We start from the raw sequence: 21,061 nt of genomic DNA on the forward strand, positions 1-21,061 counted from the left end.
CAGGTTTTGCATTCCTTCTATAAGAAACATGTTCCCACATACTATAGTAAAGTGTATTATACTGTATATATTTTAGTATTTACAACACTTTGTTAATGAACGCTATAGCATACTGTAGTATTAACTGAACTGCAGTATACTTTAGTTTTTACTACAGTAAACTGTAGCGTATTGTAGTATAATATACCTTATAGTTGTAGAAAACTTACTACAGGGTAAAGTCATTTGTTTACCACAGCAACTATAGAATTAATTCAAGCGCTTTACTATAGTATGGTTCAAAAACACTAGTATTTACCGTAGTATTTTTTCTTGTGGGGTGTATTTTTTACCGTATAAAAGCTATTTTATGTTTTAGTCATATTTACATATTTACATATTTACTTACATTCATTGTAGGTGTTATTTCAAGTCATGTGCATGAAGACAGAAGCAAGAAGCAGCACGCAGGTAAATAATGAGCCCTGATTGCAGTTGCATCCTGAGTGTTTATTGTTATTGTCTGGTACCTGCATTTCTGCATGGATGCTGGAAACCCATCATAGTATTTTGCATAGGTCTCTGATGCCCATGTCATATGGATAAACAGTCGGCACATCATAAAAACCATGCAGAAAGGCACAATCACCATAGATATCATGTACACCAATCATTTTTAATACTCTATTTGTACTTTGTTACTAAGGTGAACATCTCTTCTAATAACAATATGAGGAAACAATACAAGCATGTTTATTTTTGTTATCTTTTCTCATTTCATGTCATCGCCTCCACCAGCCTCTCGTGAGGCCTGGACATCATTCTAGTCCCACAAATTAAATGAATCATATTGAACACACACACACACAGAAAAATAACACAGAGTATACATTGCCCAGCTGTTGCGCTGAACAGCAGCGGTGGATCTGTTCAGAGGGCAGAGATCACTGAATGTACGTTCATTACGCGATTTTGCCATATCCACTTCATCTAATAGAAACAATGCAAATAGAAGACGACCTTCAAGTGGACGATGTTAAGGACCCTTGTAAGGCTACAGGGCTTTGGATTTTCCTAGATGCACCACTGACATTCGTACTGCACTCTCTGTGGAGTCAATATGATGTAGAAACAGTCCATTTAAAATGAAAACAAAGAAATAAAAGCATAATTATATTTACATTATAGTTATATTATTTTGTTAATAGTTAAGCTTTAGATAGCCTACTACAATAATGGTTTTACAGATTTTGGCAGGTGATAGGAAAAACTACAAGAAGAAGTCTTAAAATGATTTAACACTAAACTGACAGAAGAAATTGCATGTAAAATCAAATCCTCTTAATGCAAAACAGCTCAATGGTGGTACTGACAACATGGCAAACGTTGGTTCCTATCCTAAAATACCCAGTAAGAACGCGTACTCAAGTTTTTGGAGAAACATACGGTTAAACGTTACCATGAAAACAGGAAGGTGATGTTTCAAAATGAAAATAATGCCAACACTGAACTGTAAATAGTTTGCGATTATATACATTTGAATGCAAATAATTGTTTACCTCTTAAGGTAGCTTTTTTCCCCAACTCATGCATGTTGGTATCTCATTCACCATTGCAAACGAAAACAGCATACTGCTAAACACCATGATTCTCCATAAAACGTAAGACAAAGTCTCAAAAAATGTACAAACAGTCATATAATTATATACTTTAAGCACCATTGTTAGTCTATTCATTACTGAATAGACATATAAGATAGATCAGAACGTGGTGGACGCATTTCCTGTGAATGTGCCGAGAGCATTCGCTGACTGTCAAGGAAGAGCACATTTTAGGATTCGACGTATGCGTTAGTGTGAGTCGATCAAAAGAGAGATGCTGACCCAGCAACCTCTGACTGACATCAGAATACAATGATGTAAAGCACAATCGTATAATCAATATTTAAGAGGTATGATGAAATGCAAATAATGACATCGTCTGAAAAACATCGTTTTGAGAAACAGAGAAATGGTCATGTGAAACATTTTTGTTCTTTGTCTCTGTGTTCACAGTGATTTCTCACAAAAACATTAAGTGCTGGACAGGGGAACTTTCGAGCTACTCTGAAAGCTTTGCAGTGGACAAGCACATGATTTTTTTGAGGAGAATTTGGTCAAGCTCACAGAAACTTGACAAATTGCATCCCAAAATCAAAAGTAACTATATTTTGCAGATTATGCAGCCAACTTTTGTGAAATTCACCCAACAATAATCCTCCATGAAGCAAATAAAGAGTCACAATCGATACTATCCTGCGCATTCTATAAGCAATTATATCCATAGTCTACGGCAACCTCTCCTCAGCTCTGTAAGTTGATCTGTAAAGACATTGCACATTGCCCCGATACTCCTGCGATCGCTTCCTATTAGATCAGATGTTGACAGGGAGCTATCATGTCAGCTTTAACTTCATGTCACATTTCAGGGAAATGCTAAACAGCTATATCCCTAAAAGATCATTGAAAAATAATAATGAATCTTCTTAGTAATATGTTGTTGTTGTTATATGAGTACTATCCATGATGGACCCTACCTCCGTTTACCTGAAGGCTCTGTTTCAAAATCTAGTGAGCTAGATTCCTTAAGAAGCTGCCTCAAGAGACATGAATTAAAATTGATTTCAACAGAGTTTGATGGTAACATGTTGCTAAGCTGTTTTCTATACTTTTTGGTACTGAATAAGTTACAAAGTACACAAGAGTTTTGATGCTTACAGTTGATTCCAATAGAATTTAATGTTAGCATGTTGCTAAGCTAACACAAGGCAACACTCTAATAAGCACAAATTCATAGCACACCTAAATATTGAGTGTAAATATCTATTTATAAATGCACTGGGGTATCTTTCCCATTCAGACTATGTATAGAATTGACATTGCCCACTTTCTCCACCAGCTTGAATTGATTTCTTTAGTGAAACTGCCTTTGCTTGGAAGGATACTGCCTTTGTTGAAGCACACCTATAAAATGTGTTTCCTAAATGCTGTTTAGATTTTTAAAGACTGTTTTAGGTTTAGGAACAGAGGTCATTCAAAAGCAAGCAATTAAATGAAATTTTTTGGGACTTGAATTACTTTTGAAAGTTAGCACCGCTACGCTGAAAATCAGGCAGCAACATCTACTTTGAAATGACCTCTTTACAAACATATCTGGCTAGATTTGTCTTAATCTGCAAACTCTCAACTACTTGTATTTGTTTACTATTCTTTCTCACTCACACTTTATCTACATACTTTTCATTCTTGTTGTCTTTAGGTGACCTTTTCATTGCTGTAGTATTTTTTTTTTGTTCTCTTAGTGTGATGTGATCTTAGGATCATATTTCTATGAAGCATTCAGTGGTTGTCTCCTTCTTTTGACAATTTAACCTGATTATGTTTCAACGAACAGTGCCAATGTACCTGAAGTGTCATTGTATCTTTTACATACATCCCTCTAAATGTATAACAGAGTTTACACGTGTCTTCTTTTCAGCTATAGGAAAATGATTTAAGTGTTATTGGAGGTACATGGGCATTTAAGCAAATATATTAATCATCATTGTGCTTGGTAGTGGGTTTCCAGATAAGAGTGAAAAGAGGATAAACTGGCTTGTGCTCAAAGACAAACCTGATTAATATGAAACTGAATAACATTATAGCATAAAACCAGTAAAAGCAAAAGGAGAACTTGAGAAGGTAGGGGATTCATTGGGAGGTGAGGGTTTCTTGGGGTGGGTTATAATGCCCTCAGTGTAAACTTTAATGCATCAGTGGCAGAAGTTGCGCTGGTACGGTTGGTGCAGGAAGGAGTTGCGGGTGTGGGTCGTGCGCCGTTGCACCTGTTCACACACACGGTTTTGGCGCTGCATGCGGTTGCGTGCCAGGTGGCGACGCTCAGTGCGGGCTTTGGCCCTCTGGACCCTGGAGACCTGGGTGACTTTAGCCAGGGCGTTTGCCTGTGCGGCTGCTCCTCGGGTCACCCGTGTGGGCATGCTGCTCCTGGTCATTACGGGCGCTGCTGATTCAGTCATCCTGCTGGAACAGTGCAGATAGGAGGAGGAATAGGAAGCGTTTGAGTGAGAAGCAAATGGTCAGAATGGAGTGAAAATGAAATGAGAAGATAAGAAGATGGAAGACAAAATTAGGACGGTGTCCAAGTTTTTCATATTCAGCATGATTTTTATTTGGTGTAAGTCAGGGGTGTCCAGTCCTGCTCCTGGAGAGCTAATGTCCTGCAGAGTTTATCTCTAGTTCGCTCCAACACACCTTGATTAGCTGGTTCAGGTGTGTTGAACTGGGTATGGAGATCAACTCTGCAAGAGGCCCTTGAGGACCAGGACACTCCTGGTGTTAAGTGCTGACATATCTTACAATAGGGGTGTCCAAACCTGTTCCTGGAAGGCCAGCAGAGTTTAACTCTGAATAAACAGACGATATCGTCTGGTGGTGTGGACGCTAATATCATCATCTTTGTAGTTCTTCTTCTTGTTGTGAACGGGTCTTAAAGATCTTGATTAGTTGGTTCAGGGTGTGTTTAATTAGGGTTGATAAACTCTGCAGGACAGTGGCCCTCTAGGAACTGATTTAGACACCCCTGTCTTACAATATTATAATTACATACAAATGTTGAATGCATTGGTTTATAGATGAACAACAATGGTCATTAACAGCCAATTTAAGAGGTCAGTTTCTTCAGTTAGGAATGTCTGATCTTCATGATATAGAGAATATTTTTTGCATGGTACATTTAAGAGGCAGTGTACCAAATTTTGTAAAAAATCATCCACCAGGTGGTACTATAATATGTGAATTTCTTATAGGCTACGTCCAAAAGCTTATAGGCAGCTGACTTGCTACCCTATCAGGCAATGAATATGCAGACAGAATTTGCCCATGAAAGTACCTCCCATAACTGATTTTGAATGGGCTTCTGAGGCAGCTTAATAGTTTAATGATCTATGACATATTGATAAAAAGAACTCTGGTGATAACTAAGCGGATATTTAATTATGGTAGTACAAATTACATCAAAAGTGGGAAAAGTTGGTCAAAAATATACATTTAAACACAAACTGACCACCAACTGTATCTTTCAGGCACCATTTTTAATTTTTAGCTCAACTGTCACGGAATTGAATGCACAGAATTGTGGGATATCGTAGGCAGTGATACATCTGTGCTGCCTTCAGAAATCGATCACATGAATGTATCACAGCAGACAGTATGTGGCACAATGTGACAGAGGTTGCATTTTTCAGCTTTCGGACGTAGCCATATTATGTACTAACTAGGCCAGGTCAAGGCAACTCTGGCCCTTGAGATCCACCTTCCTGCAGATTTTAGCACCAACCTTGATCAAACTCACCTACCTGTAGCTTTCTAGTAATCCTGAAGACCTTGATTTGCTTGTTCAGGTGTGTTCGATTAATGTTGGAGCAAAACTCATAAGCTGCATTTCCATTACCCTTCAAATTGCGCAAACTGAAATTGTGAATTGAAAATATGCCTAATGGAAACACGTCAATTTTGCAAAGTCTCCCATATATCGCAAAAAAAGTTTTTACGCTCACATGAGGTGGTTTTTAGGCAATTTGAAAAAGGATTATTTTGCAAAATTGCAATGGAAACAGTTATTTCGCATTTACAGGTCACCTGGCGTACACAAAATCACAAGATCATTCCTTAATGTACTATGACCTGAAAGAAACACCTCATACGTGGCCGTTTTCAAGTATAAGTGGCTTTTCTTGTCATTAATGCTTGTATAACCCCTTATTTACACAGCATTACATCTCTAACACGACCACTGGAGCTGATTGTGGCCACTCTAGTCAATAATTGTGTTTATACCAGCCACGCCGAGCACGTTTTAGAAGCATCCCAAAAAGCGGCTCTCTGCTCTCCTTCTCTAAAAATACATGCCTACATCTCCTTCAATTAAAAATAATGGATAGTGCGGTGGCTACAATATACATAAACCTACCAACACCTGTCACCATGACTTATCGTGAGAGGAAGAAAATATGTTTTAGTCGCATAGCATGGTGGAAACGCCATCGTTTTGCAGTAGATTTTTTAAAATCTGTAATGGAAGCGCAACTATAGAACCACTGCTCTAGGCCCAACAAAATGTCAACACCAGCAAGCAATTAAACAAGCTGCGTTAATCCAGGGGTGTCCAAACTTGGTCCTGGAGGGCCACTGTCCTTCAGAGTTTACCTTCTGCTTGCCTCAACACACCTGCCTGCAAGTTTCCAGTTTGCCCAGTAAGACCTTGATTAGCTGGTTCAGGTGTGTTTAATTGGGATTGGAGCTAAACTTTGCAGGGCATCGGCCCTCCAGGAACAGGATTGGACACCCCTGTATTAGTCCTTCCATGTTTTTGTCCTAACCAACTATGAAGACAAGACATTTTGTCAGTCACCTGGTTTACATTTGTTCTGCGCAACAAACACAAACCAAGTGAAATCTCACAGCAGAAAAGTATGCAAACAGCAGAAGTGAAATTTACCTGACACTGCCAGCCAGGCTGGTGGTGCTCTCTTCCACCGAAGGGAGAGGACCAGGGGAGACGTACACGGACATGCTGGGGTGCTCGATGAGGAGGTCCTCCATGGGGCTGGCCTCCGCCGTGGCTCCTTCTGCAGTAAAACAGGGGGGAGGGGTGACAAACCAGCTCTCATCCATGCTGCAGGAACACGATCCCCGCTCGCTTAACAACACATTCACTTCTACTGACTCAAGGTGAGAGAAGGAGGCGGGATCAGGAGGAGAGCAGATAGAAGGGGAGGAAGGATGTGCTGCCTGAATTCTGCCTGCTCTAGTCCTGCGGTTTCTGCAGGTAGGAGGAGATGCGTGACATTCACTGCGGGGACGGGCGCATGCTACTGAAGCTGCCTCTGGCCCATCCTCACCTTCAGTGAAGTAGGAAGTGACAGAACAGGGTGTATTTCCAGAATATGAAAGGTTTGGTTGAAGCCATGCGAGCGGGGGATGCCAGTACCATGAGCACACATACCAATAAAAGGAATTCATTCAAATATGGACAGATGAGAAGGGATACAGAAACAACAGAAAAACATAGAAAATACTACCATTAGTTTTTTATAACCCTTTTTAAATGATCATGATCTACTCACCGTGTACTACTTTATACCACTAAGTCCCAACAACTTGGTTCCAAAACCTAGTGAGATGCCTACTTGTGCTGCATTTCAAATGGGAAGTGTGTCATTTCTAGTAATAGTCTGAACAGCTCAATGGGACACAGTACAGCAACACTTACTCAACCATTGGTGACAGTTGTGAGGGAAATAATGGCTAAAAAAGGAAATAGTCACAGGAATTAGACACTTCAGAGCCCAGGGGTTGATAGAGTTAACTGTTCATTAATACCAGACTATTTCAGGTAGTTCTGCTGACAGTTTACTAACGTGTTTAGGGATATGTTGGTGCCAATAGCCTAGTAGGCAGTGTGCTGACATAAAAGGGCGTTGTGTTGCGGGTATCCAGAGTTTGAATCCCGGACCCCTCTCTCCTACTTCGCTTCCTGTATACTTTTGGCAAAACATAAAAACTTGCTCAGAGATATTTGCTGCATTCAAATATATCTACAACCTTTCTATATAGCATGCAAAAACAGCACACCAAAGGAGTAGTGTGCAGTAATGTTAAGAAAAAAAATGGTAGGTGAGAAGTACCTGGATTACCTATTACTTCCATATTATTACTTCCGTATTCGTCATCCTTTCCTTTCAAAATGCTTGTTATGGATGCGAAAACGCAGAAAATCGAACCTGTTTCAATTTTCTTTTCATGATGGACGTATTTATTTTTTAACATGCACAAATTTCAGACGAGAATTTCGGACTCAGTGTGCAATGACCTTATTATGGTAGTTGATCTGGAATAGAAAACTATGCTAATTTTGTTGATGTTGCTATTTGTGCTAATGTACACCAGTTATTATATGCTATATGGCACATTTTGAACTCAATGACACAACTCACGACTACGAGTATTAATATTTACATTAGTGCTGTCAAACGATTAATCGCATCCAAAATAAAAGTTTTTGTTTATGTAATATATAGTATATTTATTATGTATATATAAATACACACACACACACAGTATATATTTTGAAAATATTTGCATGTGTATATTTATAATATATATACATATATTTAATACACAAATATAAAAATTTTCTAAAATATATACATGCATGTGTGTGTATTTATAAATACATAATAAATATACACAGTACACACACATATATTATGTAAACAAAAACTTTTATTTTGAATGTGATTAATCATTTGACAGCACTAATTTACATACAAAGAGTATGTTTTGGGCCTGAGAGTATCACATCTTTAGCATAGCAAAATGCTATTTTTAGCATTTGATCATTCCTGTGGGCTTTGCCTGAGGATTGCTATTTGCATGTCATGCATGATTGTTAAAACAGTTTCTGGCTATGAAAAGCATTTCAGACCGGGTTCCATGGTGGTTGTGATGATGCCTCACAAGCTGCCTTAAATAGTGAGGCAGTTCAGTAGGTTTTGGAACCAAGCCAATGTTTTCCAAATTCATAAAGATTAATGCATTACATTCAGTAGATTGTTGCCTTTTTACTCCAACATACTCTTCAAACTTGAAACTAACTTAATATAATTTGTTCCTTGCTTTTATTTTGTAAAATGTATAAATTAAGGTCCCATTAAAGGCAGTGTTGTTTGTGTAGGACACTCACCGTGCAGATTGACCAGGAGCCATCCCTCTTCATCAGACTCAGTCACACAGGGCTTTGGTCCCTTCAGATCTGGAGTAACTTCTTCCTCGCTTCCAAACAACAAACTGGTGAACCGCTGGAACATGGCTGCTTCGGAGGTCAAAGGTTACAGTTTTTTGTTTCCTGAGGGATAGCTGCCTTAGAAGTTGTTTTTTTAAATAGCTGCTTAATGAACTAAAGTCGCTAATTTTTGTGTTTTTTTCAGTGATGTAACAGATGGCAGGTTGATCACAGGTGCATTGGCCTTTTTTGAGTCTTCAGAGAAGGCGCAGTATAATATAAGGTCTCAGTTGGTGCAAAGATCTACATTTGACAAAGACAGAAACAAGAAGAACAGAATTGGTCAAGAAAACCATATCATAAAAATAACATTTAGCAACCTCTAAAACAACAGCACTGTGAGTATTTGCCATTACATACATTTTGTTATGTGATATAATAATGTGGTTTATAATTCATTTACATAACTATACACACACTGCATTACAGAACTGGTATTTAGAGTGGAAATATACTTAGTGATAGAATTCATAAAAATAATCATAATGGTCCTAAACATGCTACAGTGATCACAGACTAATTACCATTATAGTTATGTAACTGATTCACGAACTATATGTTCATATATTTTATGTAAGAACCTTTTTTTGCATCTCATTCACTGAACTACAAAAAAAAAAAAGGTGGGCGGGTTTAACTACTCGTCAGTGGGCGGGGCTTCAGATGCGCAACCCTGCGTGCGGGTGACGTCACAGGCGCAGCTGACCCCGCCCTCGGACAGAGTCTGAAATAACAGAAAGGAAGCAGGGTCATCTGGATAGAAACCAGCAAAAACAACCCCGTTTATGACCACGGCTTTAGCAACAAGATATAAAAATATCTCTTTTCCCAAAATAAACCGAATGCATTCGCCAAGAACGAAAATGCGTTTATTTAAAAATGACTTTATCGTACGCCTGACAGATACTGTTTGAAAAACAACACCGAATCCTGTGTTTACCGATGAATCCAAGGCAACCGTGGACATATATCAGAAAAACAGTAAAGCAAATGAATGCAAAACGCATAAAAGTAGCATATAATGCGAAGAGAGAGCTAGAGAGAAAAGGTCACAGCAATGACAGATCACTCACATAACCACCAACCCTAAACAATCTCATTCTCTTCATAATATAGCTGCTTTAACCAAAATACAGGAGTTGCTGCAGATACAAGATCAAATACTGCTTCTAAACACAATACTGTAACGAAGGATATTTTAAGCGACTTCTGAAGGTAAAGATCAGAAAAGCATCGACTGGCTTTGGTTTACTTCATGAACACGATCTATAACGAGAGCAAAATACTCCGATTAATAACTGACATACTGTACATACTACAGTATACATACTGTACATAGAAAATACTGTACAGATGCATTTATGGCCAGTTTGTGGACGGCTAGTATTTCTAGAGACGGACTAAATTCAGCTCAAACCCGAGGAGATTAGCATCTTACCTGCAGAATTATTCAAGATGTAAACACAATAAAAACAACAACAATCTTAAAGCATAGCTTCAGGTCTTCTTTTGTACGAGGTAGTAATTTCACACACACACACAAATATATATATATATGAAAAAGTCTTTCTTCTTAGAAGAAATCTGCGTGTAAGTTGTGTGTTTCCAGCAGATATAGTTTGATGTTATTGCTTCGCTGATCCGCAGATCACACAAACAGCTGATTGTGACGTCACGGCGCTCGTAGCAACGGCCTGGCTCCGCCCACCCCGGCCGCTGCACCAATCAGAGGCGTACACCAGCTCCAGCGGTGGGGGCTGATAGTCGCTTATGAAATCGCCTTTAGCCTTAAAGCGGACACCATTTAGTAGAGTGTTCAATACAAATATAAGGTTATATATGTTTATATTGCTGATAAAATGTCTTTCTAGTAAAGTTGAAAGTCATTAAAACTGTAGAGTCAGAGTTGTTTAACTTAAGCATAAAAGATTTGGACATAAACGCCAAGCGAGCTCATATGAAATACTTATACAGGCTTGCATCATTCGTTTGATTATATTGTCATTGCCTTTGTTGGACATAGTATGCCGCTGGTGTGGCTAAGGTGAATTTCTGGTACTGCAGGTAATATGATCGGTGTTAATTGAGCTCTGTCTCTTTAAACAGTGTTTGTAAATATTGCTTGCCCCTCCCTCTCCACATTCCTCGCTATGGGGGCGGGACTTAGACTGCCACGTGTCACAAGCAACCAATCACAACTCCTGCTCTGAAAACTGACAGGTCAGCAACCTATGGAAAACACCCGGGCCCTGGTCCTTGATGTTTGACTGGCGTTTTAAGCTTCAGGATCTTTAGATAGTAACTCTTATTATTTTTTTATTTGCATATTTGTTCTAACACTAGCAGACATGTATGGTAATTAGACATTACTAGACAATATTAGCAATAACAACATTTTAATTGCATGCATTTTTTGGATAATGAGAGAGACAAATTTATATTTCAGGATATTATAAAGACAGTGGCCTGTTTTGATTTGGGTCAGTTATCTAGCAGCCAAAAATCCAATGCGCTTGTACCTAATAAAAACATTTGAGCAACAGACTAATTATGATCATAAATATAATTTTGCTAGTTTCCATTCACCACTATAGAAATGTACCCAACTATTACATCTTTTGCTTCTGAGAAAAAGGTCCTAACATCTGGTATATAGGCTTCAAATGATCTGTTACATAGAATTTGACGTTTACAACATCACTATTTGTTGACTTGCTTTTACTTTAAAATTGTCTGGTGGCAAGTTGCTGCCAGTCACCTGAGTCACCTGGTGATTGGTCTTCTACACCCTGGATGTGGTTGTCATTATTGAAATAAAGACAATAAACTTGGACACGGCACTACATAAAAGTACTAGAGCAATAATTAAAATGAAAACTGAATAAGCAGAGACAAAAGCCTCCAGCCTGTACTTTTATCTCACAGCTGCTCTACAGAATCAAACTGGCACGGCACAACATACCCCGTTTGGTACACGATATTACATATTGAGCAAGCAAAGTGTTTCACAAGCATAAATGTTCACACACACACACACACACAGACACACACACACAGACACACCCACACACACACACAGACACACACACATACACACACAGACACACACACACACAGAGACACACACACAGACACACCCACACACACACACAGACACACACACACACAGAGACAGAGAAGGACTCTCCATAAACATATTGATTTTTATATGATATGACCTTTATATTTGATCTACTAACCCTAACTCTTTCCAAATCCTCACAGGAAAACAAAACTTCATTTAGCATTGACGTGTATACTCTTTTCCTCACAGGGACTGAACTTTTGTCCTCACAATGTCAAACATTTCAAGTTTTACTATCCTTGTGCAGACGTTTGGGAAAACATGGACCGCACATACACAGGTGAATAAATCAGATGTGTTATATAATACCTTTTCTTTGTCCTGTCCCAGAATGACAATGTGCACAACAAAACATGGACAATTACGGATTAATTGTGGAATTGCAATTCAAGTATGAATTTTGGGAGGCAGAACCTTTGGGTGTAACTAATTCGTTACTGTAATTTAATCACTTTTCCCTTGAAAAAGTAAAGTAAGGGATTACTCTTATTTTTCTGTATTTTAATTAACGTTACTTCTTATGTAATTTAACTTAATACTGTGTATAGACTGTAGAACATTTCCACACAATACAATAGTGGATTTACATAATTACATAACTACGGTATTTAATTTTAAATAATAATTCTCTACATATATAACACATTTATCACATTTAGTTCCCCATAAACATGCTATCATAAGCCTATTATTTTCAGAAGCATTGCATAATATGAACAATAAATGTCAATATAATAATCTATCATGCCACCTGTATGTGCATTTATCTATATTTGTAGAATTAATTCCATTCCATTCATTACAATCCCATTTCTGCTCTGAGAAGAAAGAACCCCTTAAGCCCCTGTATAGCTCTTAAAAAGTTTAGACAATATGTTAAGATAATGTGGTTCTCAACCTTTTTGCCCCCAAGGCCCCCCTATAAGTAATTATTCCAGGGCCTCCATACAAGATGCTTTGACTTCAGAAAAGCATAAAAGTGATTCAAGACAGGTTTTGCCATTGTAGTGCATTCCCATTCATAGCAAACATATGGGAGTGGAGTAACATATCTAAAATCTAAGGAGGAGAATGGGGCTCCTCTTATGGCTCCACATAGCACCTTTTGACACCATTGGCCTTTTAAGATATGTGCTATAGCACTGAAAGATAACAAGCCAGTGAACCACTTTTAGTGCTATTTATAGCATCATTTTTGTTTAAAGTGTATATTAGCGCCATTTATTGTTTGTTTTGGAATCTGAGAGCATTTGGCTCTGGAAATAGTGAAGCATAACATCAGACTTAACAAGCATATGATCTTTATTTTATGGACCATGGTAAAAAACCCCAAAAAGGACTTAATTTCCCAGAATGCTTTAATACCCCCAAAAGTTTTTCAAATAGAGTCAAACAACATGAAGCAGGTTTACAAAATGGAAACTTTTAACAGAAGGCCTACATTTAATGCGTTGGACTAGTCAGTTCAGTCCAGTCACAATCTGGCAAGTTAACAAGTCAGTTAACTTGAATCAAAAAGGAGCCAATTCTCAAATTGTGAATTTCACCCAACCCTTGTGAAAACACAGTGGTTCCTTCACAACATGGCTCTGTTTCTTTAAGCAACGGCAACTTGTGACTCAACCAATAGCTTGACTTTGGGGTGGGGTGGAAGGAGTGTTTGGAAAACCTGTTTGGAAACCACTATTGCAGCTTTAAAGGGGTCATGAACTTTTTTTTGGCCTTTGTTTTTTATTTTGTACTGTTCTCTGAGGTCCCTTTATAATGTTATTATCAAGATTTTTACATCAAAAAACATCATAATTTAGAAGTAATAGGCTATTTTCTGTGCTGTTTTTGACCCCCCTCATCAGAACGCTCTGTTTGGAGGATTATAGACCCAGAAGTAAACACCACTGCTATGATTAGCTAATAGTTGTGTATGTTTGACAGTCTACAGCAGGAGTCTGCAAGTAAGTTTGGCATCAGGCCAAAGAAAAATTTCACCACTAGATGGCGGGCCAGAACATAGTCGAAGGATAATGTAAGATATTAATTGATGAAAAATTCTGACTTTTTTTTTTTCACAGAATTGTGAGATATAAACTCGCAATTTCGAGTTATAATGTCATAATTGCGAGTTAAAGTCCAGTTTTGAGGGGGAAAAAAGACTGATATGTTCTCAGAATTGCCAGTTCTCAGAATTATGACTTTTTAACTCGCAATTGCGAGTTTATATCACGCAATTCTGAGAAACTAACTTCCCGCTCATGTCCACTGCAGTCATCATAGCCTTCACATTCTTTCTGATTTGAGTGATCCTGAATATGCAGTTATATTACGGGTCGTTGGCATGAATTGTACTCGTGATGGAGCGGTGGTGGAGTGCTCTCAGAGCGAGTGAAAACCACGACGCTCCGACTTTTAAAAGATCCGCTCCTCGCTCCGTTCAAGATCACACCGCTCCGCTCACATACTCTGATTGTGAGTAACTGTTGCTGTCATGACAGATCTATTTCAGAACCAGCCGCTATCAAAATAATCTGGCTGCGGGTCAGATATTATTGCTGGCGGGCCAGTTTTGGCCCGCGGGCCGCCTGGTCTACAGTCATACCTTTCACAGATGGACGCTGCTGTGATTTAGGTTAAAAATGCATAAATTCTCAGTATATATCAAACGATTTGCAAAAACAGACAATCTTTCAATCTTTCTGAAAATCCTGCATCAAATTGTGCCTTGTTTGTAAATGAATCCGCGGTAAAATGAAGTGAACAAAAGACCAAGTTCTTACTGACGCAGTCCGGATCTTCTGAAACTCACAGGATGTTTTTATAGCACAATGACCTCTCATATGTCAAAAGATCAATGGTGGCCCTTTAAACCAGCTAACTACATTCCTAGAAACATCAGATTCTTGAAATATCTGTCTGTGTTTCCACCGCTGCTTACATTATGTACTTGTTTCCCAGGTATTTCCTCGAGCGTTGTCGGCTTGTTTGGCAGGTGTCTTCTCTCAGGCCTTCACCTTTGCTTAAGGCTGGAAAAGTGGGTGAAAGTTCACTTTGCGGCGGTGCTATATTGTGAACTTCAGCGGCTTGCACACAGCACTTGACTGGAGTGACTCTCCTCGCTATTTATGAGCATCACAGAAACCCAGGCCTCTTAAAATGGTGAGAAAATGCACCTTTAGCTTAAGTCTGTTTAGTTACTAGCTTGTGAGGATTTTCAAGTAGGATCCTAAGTGGCTGTGAAAGACTGTCCCTGCAGATGGCAGATAACAGAGAGATAGATGGCTGTTTCGAGAACAAACACCACAACAGATGATTTTACTGTAGCTCTCTACACTTGACGCTGTCATGGCCCTCTTAACCTTTCCAGCTTCCTCACTAAAAACAGACGCGGTGGCCACAGTGTACCGGCTGAAGTGCTTTCTATCTTGGACGTTACGATGAGCTGGAGGAGGAGCCAAATGAAAGCTCAACACAAACGCTCAAATAGGACAGACTCTGTGGAAACACATCAACACAAATGCCAGAGAGCTTTTGTTAGGGAGAGGACGATCCTATCTCTTTGTATTCTGTCACACTTACACGCCTGAGGCACATTCAATAGAGCGTCTTCCTTATTCAACTATGAATCAGACGATGACTATGTATTTTGTAATTTGCACAAACTTGTTGGTGCACTAAATGCTTTTTATAACTTACCTTTTATGGTTAATGATTCCTGTCGAGGCATTTTAAAATAGCTCCGTTCCAACCCCTTGAGACACTTTTCAGTCCTCTAAGGCAGGGGGTTTTAAACTTGTTTGAGCCCAGTGCAATGCATTTTTAGGATTGTCTTTTTGAATTGAAAATTGAAAACAAGGTATTTTGGACATGCAGCATAATATTCCTATATACACTATTATTTATATACTTTATTAAAAATAAAGGTGCTTAAAAGGTTCTTCACTGCGATGCCATAGAAGAACCATGTTTGGTTCCACAAAGAACCATTCAGTCAAAGTTTCTTTAAAGAACCATCTCTTTCTTACCCCTTTTATAATCTGAAGAACCTTCTTTCACCACAAAGAAGCTTTTGTGAAACAGAAAGGCTCTTCAGATGTTAAAGGTTGTTTATGAAACCATTTAGACTAAAAGTTTCTTCTATGGCATCGTGAAGCACCTTTATTTTTAAGAGTGTATCTGCTGTTTGGATCAGAGCTAATATGTATTTCAATGCTGTTAATCTCAATTGACTGTCAGCTTTATCTTTTGTATCTACTGAACAGACATGTTTGCAGACAAAGAAAGTCCATTGCAAGTTGTACTTCATGCCCTCACTCTCACTCTCTCTCTCTCTCTCTCTCTCTTATTCGTAATTCTTGATAAGGCGGAGGTCATTTCTGGGGCCTGCTGAATCTTTATCTTTAAACTTCACATGGAGCATTTTCGGGTCAGATTGGGATGTGATGACTTGCGGTAATCTACTGTAGCTGCAAGTCTTCAACCAATTTCTGCATGGTGTTCTTTAAAATACAATAGCATATAGCTCTTTGAACAGATCTTTGAGAAATTACAATTTTATTTGCTTATGTTACTCCAAATATGTATGACTTGTCTTTAATCAGTAGAACATAAAAGAAAATATTTTGAAAAATGTCTTTAATTTTGTCAAAAAAATAAAAATTTAAATGGTGCACTCTTAAAAATAAAGGAATGAACCATTTCCGAGAACAGTTCTCCCACATGGCTAAAAAAATAAAATAATAATTAATATATATATGGCCAACATATTTTAAATATATGTTGCAAACAGCTCAATGAAATATATTTTTGAAATAGAAAATATATTTAGTTTCAACCTTCATACTGTATACCAAAATATATTTCTAAATGTATTTACAGGACATAAAAATATGTTTCCAGTCCAGTAGCCAGACTAAATACAAATGTGGATGGCTCTACTAGAGATCAAAAGTAGATTTATAATTATTTAATCATGCTTAAAATCTTTATATATTGCAATATTGCATTTTTTGGAGCATTTTAAATGATGTTTTTGACCATTTTTGTCCATTAATATATATTAAATGTATAAATATATTTTCTAAAATATACAAAAACAATGGTCAAAAAATATATTGGTAGAAAATACATTTACGTAAATATATTTCGAAACATATTTTAGCACAAACATATGGCTATTTTTGTATATTTTTAAAATATATTAAAAAATACATTTGATTTCTTTTTCTTTTTTAGTGTGAAGAACATTGTAATAATCTAAACAACATATTATATATATTAGTGATATACAGTATAGTTCTTTATTGGAACTGATGGTTCCATTAAGAACCTTTAACATCTATGGAAATGTTCCATTCTTTTTGTGGAAATATATATATATATATAAAAATATATTTACATCAATATATTTTCAATAGGTTTTAGTTTAGTTTTTTCAGTTCAGTGCTCTTTACAAGATATAGTTGGCATATTTATATTTCAGACAGAAAAAAAATAGTTGAATGTGCAGTGAAGTCCAATATTGTTTTCTTCAGTTTAACATTTTAAAAACGACAAAAATAAAAATCTCTTTGACTTACACTGAAGGAGGGACCATATCTAGTAACTGGAATATCACAGAGACTTGAGGATGGGGTTTGTGACTTGGGCCCGTGGCAACACCCAAACAACCATCCAGCAACACCATAATAAACATACAGGCTACATGAATGTCATGACAACACAGTGCTTTGCATAGACTAACAACACTCACATTTACATCAGAACATGCAAAAGTCTAGCTGGATTTACAAGAGCTCAAGTACTAAAAAAAATCCAGAAAGGGAAGCAAGCAGGGTAGACTACAGAGCAAGAGTGAAGCTACATTTTATTATCTGCTACAGAGTTTGCATTGAATTCCACTTGCGTTTGCAGCTGAGTGCTGAGACTCAAGTAAACACAGATGAAAAGGCTTGTTTGTGCCGGAACATAGATCTACTTCCTGCTGCACTGTTGTTTCTGCTCAGTGACTAAGACACACTCTTTCAGTGGCCTCCTCCGAGTCCAGCCGTCTGATGTGTCTCTACACGACTGGAACAAACAGTCCCAGAGGAATGCCCTTGGCAGGAATATGAAGCACACAGAGTCACTGGGGATCAGACTCCACCAGAGAATATAGAGGACCAAAAGAACAGCTCTCACTGGACATCACTGACTTCCTGCTCTTATCATGCACGATTCATCAGTGCACATTATTCTAACGGAAAACTTTTTTAAAAATAGTTTGTCTTCCTAATCTTTCAGCAAAATGTAATGTAATGTTCCTTTGTGACTGACGTCAGCGACTATTTTTCTTCCCCACCGGTCATATGGAGACCACTTTTCACCATACAATTAGATTTGAGGAATGAAGCTGGCTTATTTGGCCTGTCTCTTCAGTGTTGGGTGTTTTTCTGCAGATCATGTACAGTACATACACACTCAGCATACTGGCCAGGTTGATGGATAGTTCAAACCTCAGATTACATAACCTTTCTCTGTGCCATCCTAAAATATCCTGCTCGGCCCTGTGTCTCCTCTTACCCTTAGCCTTTGCCTGATAACATAAACCTGAGCTGGGAGCAGAGGTCGTGTGAAGAGACACCACAGGCCAGCAGGTGGCGCAATTAAATACAGCTAACACTGTGTGTGTGTGTGTGTGTGTGTGTGTGTGTGTGTGTGTGTGTGTGTGAGTGTGTGCACAAAACCTGCAGTGCCTCTAAATTTCTAACATGACCAAAACTTTGTTGAAAAACCTGTTGCACACAATCCACTACATGCCTTCTGTCATCTAATTGACAGTTTTGTAGCAAGTAAAAGGTCTTTTAGTATAATTTTACAAATGTCCACATTCAGCTCGTGCTTTGCGTGTCTTTCTGTTGTGAAATCTTTACTGAATTTTGTACAGTAAACATAAGAATAATGTTTGCAATAAATCAACATGAACTGGACTGAAGCAACATTTCTTGATTATCCATGCATCCCTTTTTTTGACAAAGCATATTAAAATGTATCACATTTGATCATCTCTCAGTCATCATTGTACTGCTTTGTGTTTTAAACTACAGAGCTTTGATTATAAAACTATTTAAATATGATCTTACTAAGACATTATTAGTGATATAGTGTGACAACTGATATTTGTATCATTTTATGCAAGTAGTCTGTTACAAAGACCTCGTTGGTGCACATTACAGGCTATCAGAATTTCATCTTTATTTTGGCCAAATTACTTTGCTCAGTTTGGGCCTCTAAATAAAACTTCTCCTCAAGTATGAGGTCCATACGTGCACATTTCACACAAATATATTATTTCTGTCAGTTCTACAGGGTGTGTTAATGGCACAATTATATATATATAAGATTCAAAATGAAGAGAAGTATTGTGACACTTTATTGATTGATCAGATATGAATCAAACAATAAAAACAACTGCAGTAGTAACAATAGTAAAGGCAATTAAAGACAACATGTGCCAGTACTCACAGAGAATCACCTCTAGAGCTGCGAAACGAAACTGCAGGTTAGACTTGAAACCAAAACCTGAAACTAAACCTAAAGATGAACTCTTTGGCCTGAAAGGAAAGCGCTATGTTTGGCAGAAACCATATGCAGCAGCTTCCAGGTAACACCATCCTTGTCATTTTGACAGGAAGAACCGCAAGCTTGTTTGCATTAAAGGCTGCTTTGCATATTTAGTCATCAAATCTCAAATACAAGATGTCTTGTTGGTTGTCTAAGTAGGACACATAAAACTTGAGGGCCAAACTATACATTATTTGTTTTATCATTCAAATGTCATGTGCAGTCACAAACATTGCAGTGGCTTAATTTATTCAGTAAAAAAAAAAAATTGAAAACACTGACTTAAGTTTGATGCGAGACTCTTACTTTCTTTGCTTGTCATTTGATTTGCAATCACGTTAACTAAAGAACAAATGAAAGAACACTTTACCTAATATCAATACAAAGAACAATACATCTATGAATAAAAATATCCGTGTTAGTGTATCATCAGAGCGTTTTGTACGTGACGTAGACCTACAGTTCAGAAAGAAGTAGAAGATTTCTAAACAGATCAATACTAGGCCCTCTTTCAGTTTATTTGGGACACAAACTCTCATTTATTGCTGCTTGTTTTGATCATGATCACTTTGGGTAAATCACCTATTTCATTCACTCAGTATTTAAATAAGCTCAAAAGGAAGCGTCTGAAGTGTTTTAAAATTACATCTGAATTAACCAGCAATTAATTAACTGCTAAAGGCCAAATAGCCTTTTAGTAAATGACCCGGTTTGTAAAGTATTGATTAATTGATTTGATAGGCTGTCATTTGCATAACAATTAAAACAGTGTAATATGTTACAAAGGAGATAAAGGATCATGTTCTCCTGTAGATGGCAGTGTAGGACAGAGGCAGTCAAGGTTAGCATGCCTGTATTAGCCCCTTCAGGATCATCATTTTCTCTGTCCTTTGATGGACATTCAAAACTAGTCTAACATAATATATATTCACATACGCCATATTAATTACATAAAAAAAATATTTTCTGTGCATTAAATGCACTTATATTTGTCCCTGTCCGCTGTTTTTGACGTCACCGCTTGTGATGGTTTTTGGGACGGTGTGTGTTCTTGTTGTGCTGTTACCATTATTGTAGCTCATTACTACATTGATTTGTCACCTTTAATTTACAGCTCAGGTTGTTTGGCTCGAAATGTTCTATCCCATAAGCAAAGCCTTTCAAATTGTGTACGTTTGTCCCGTACGAGCCAGGAAAGTGTCTCTGAGATGAATGGGAATGCAAACGGACAGACCTCTTTGTGTAAAACACCCTGAAGATTTGTGCCTTCACCTCACACGCAGATATCTGAGGCGTTGACGTCAAACCCCAAAAATGTTAACAGCACACTTTGAACATCATACTTGAAGGAAATGCAGATGGACTTTTTGATGTTCCCAAACTGAAAAACAAGTTCTGCGAAGAAAACATCCAACAGTGATATTTGACTTTAAAAACAAAAAAGGATCCATAACTGTGTCACGGCTATACAAATCATTAAACTTG

At 37.8% G+C, this 21,061-nt stretch overlaps 1 protein-coding gene across 3 annotated transcripts; it reads right to left on the reverse strand.

Annotated features, from left to right (window-relative positions):
* Positions 1 to 636: 636 nt before the first annotated feature.
* On the reverse strand, positions 637 to 10,527 carry LOC306860793 (tumor protein p53-inducible nuclear protein 2-like). Of its 3 annotated transcripts, none has more exons than XM_079402719.1 (4): positions 10,298 to 10,527; positions 8,761 to 9,102; positions 6,514 to 6,643; positions 637 to 4,037 (listed from the first exon to the last, which is right to left on the reverse strand). In XM_079402719.1, the coding sequence occupies exons 2-4, from the start codon at positions 8,882 to 8,884 to the stop codon at positions 3,770 to 3,772; spliced, it is 522 nt and encodes a 173-aa protein (XP_079258845.1). In that variant the 5' UTR covers positions 8,885 to 9,102; positions 10,298 to 10,527; the 3' UTR covers positions 637 to 3,769. The 3 variants fall into 3 exon arrangements, with proteins under 3 accessions (XP_079258845.1, XP_079258844.1, XP_079258843.1); XM_079402718.1 differs by having other exon boundaries at positions 637 to 4,034; positions 6,514 to 6,916; positions 10,298 to 10,514; XM_079402717.1 differs by having other exon boundaries at positions 6,514 to 6,916; positions 10,298 to 10,514.
* Positions 10,528 to 21,061: the final 10,534 nt, after the last annotated feature.

This window comes from Barbus barbus (genome assembly GCF_936440315.1).
Source record: "Barbus barbus genome assembly, chromosome: 41".
Taxonomy (NCBI): domain Eukaryota; kingdom Metazoa; phylum Chordata; class Actinopteri; order Cypriniformes; family Cyprinidae; genus Barbus; species Barbus barbus.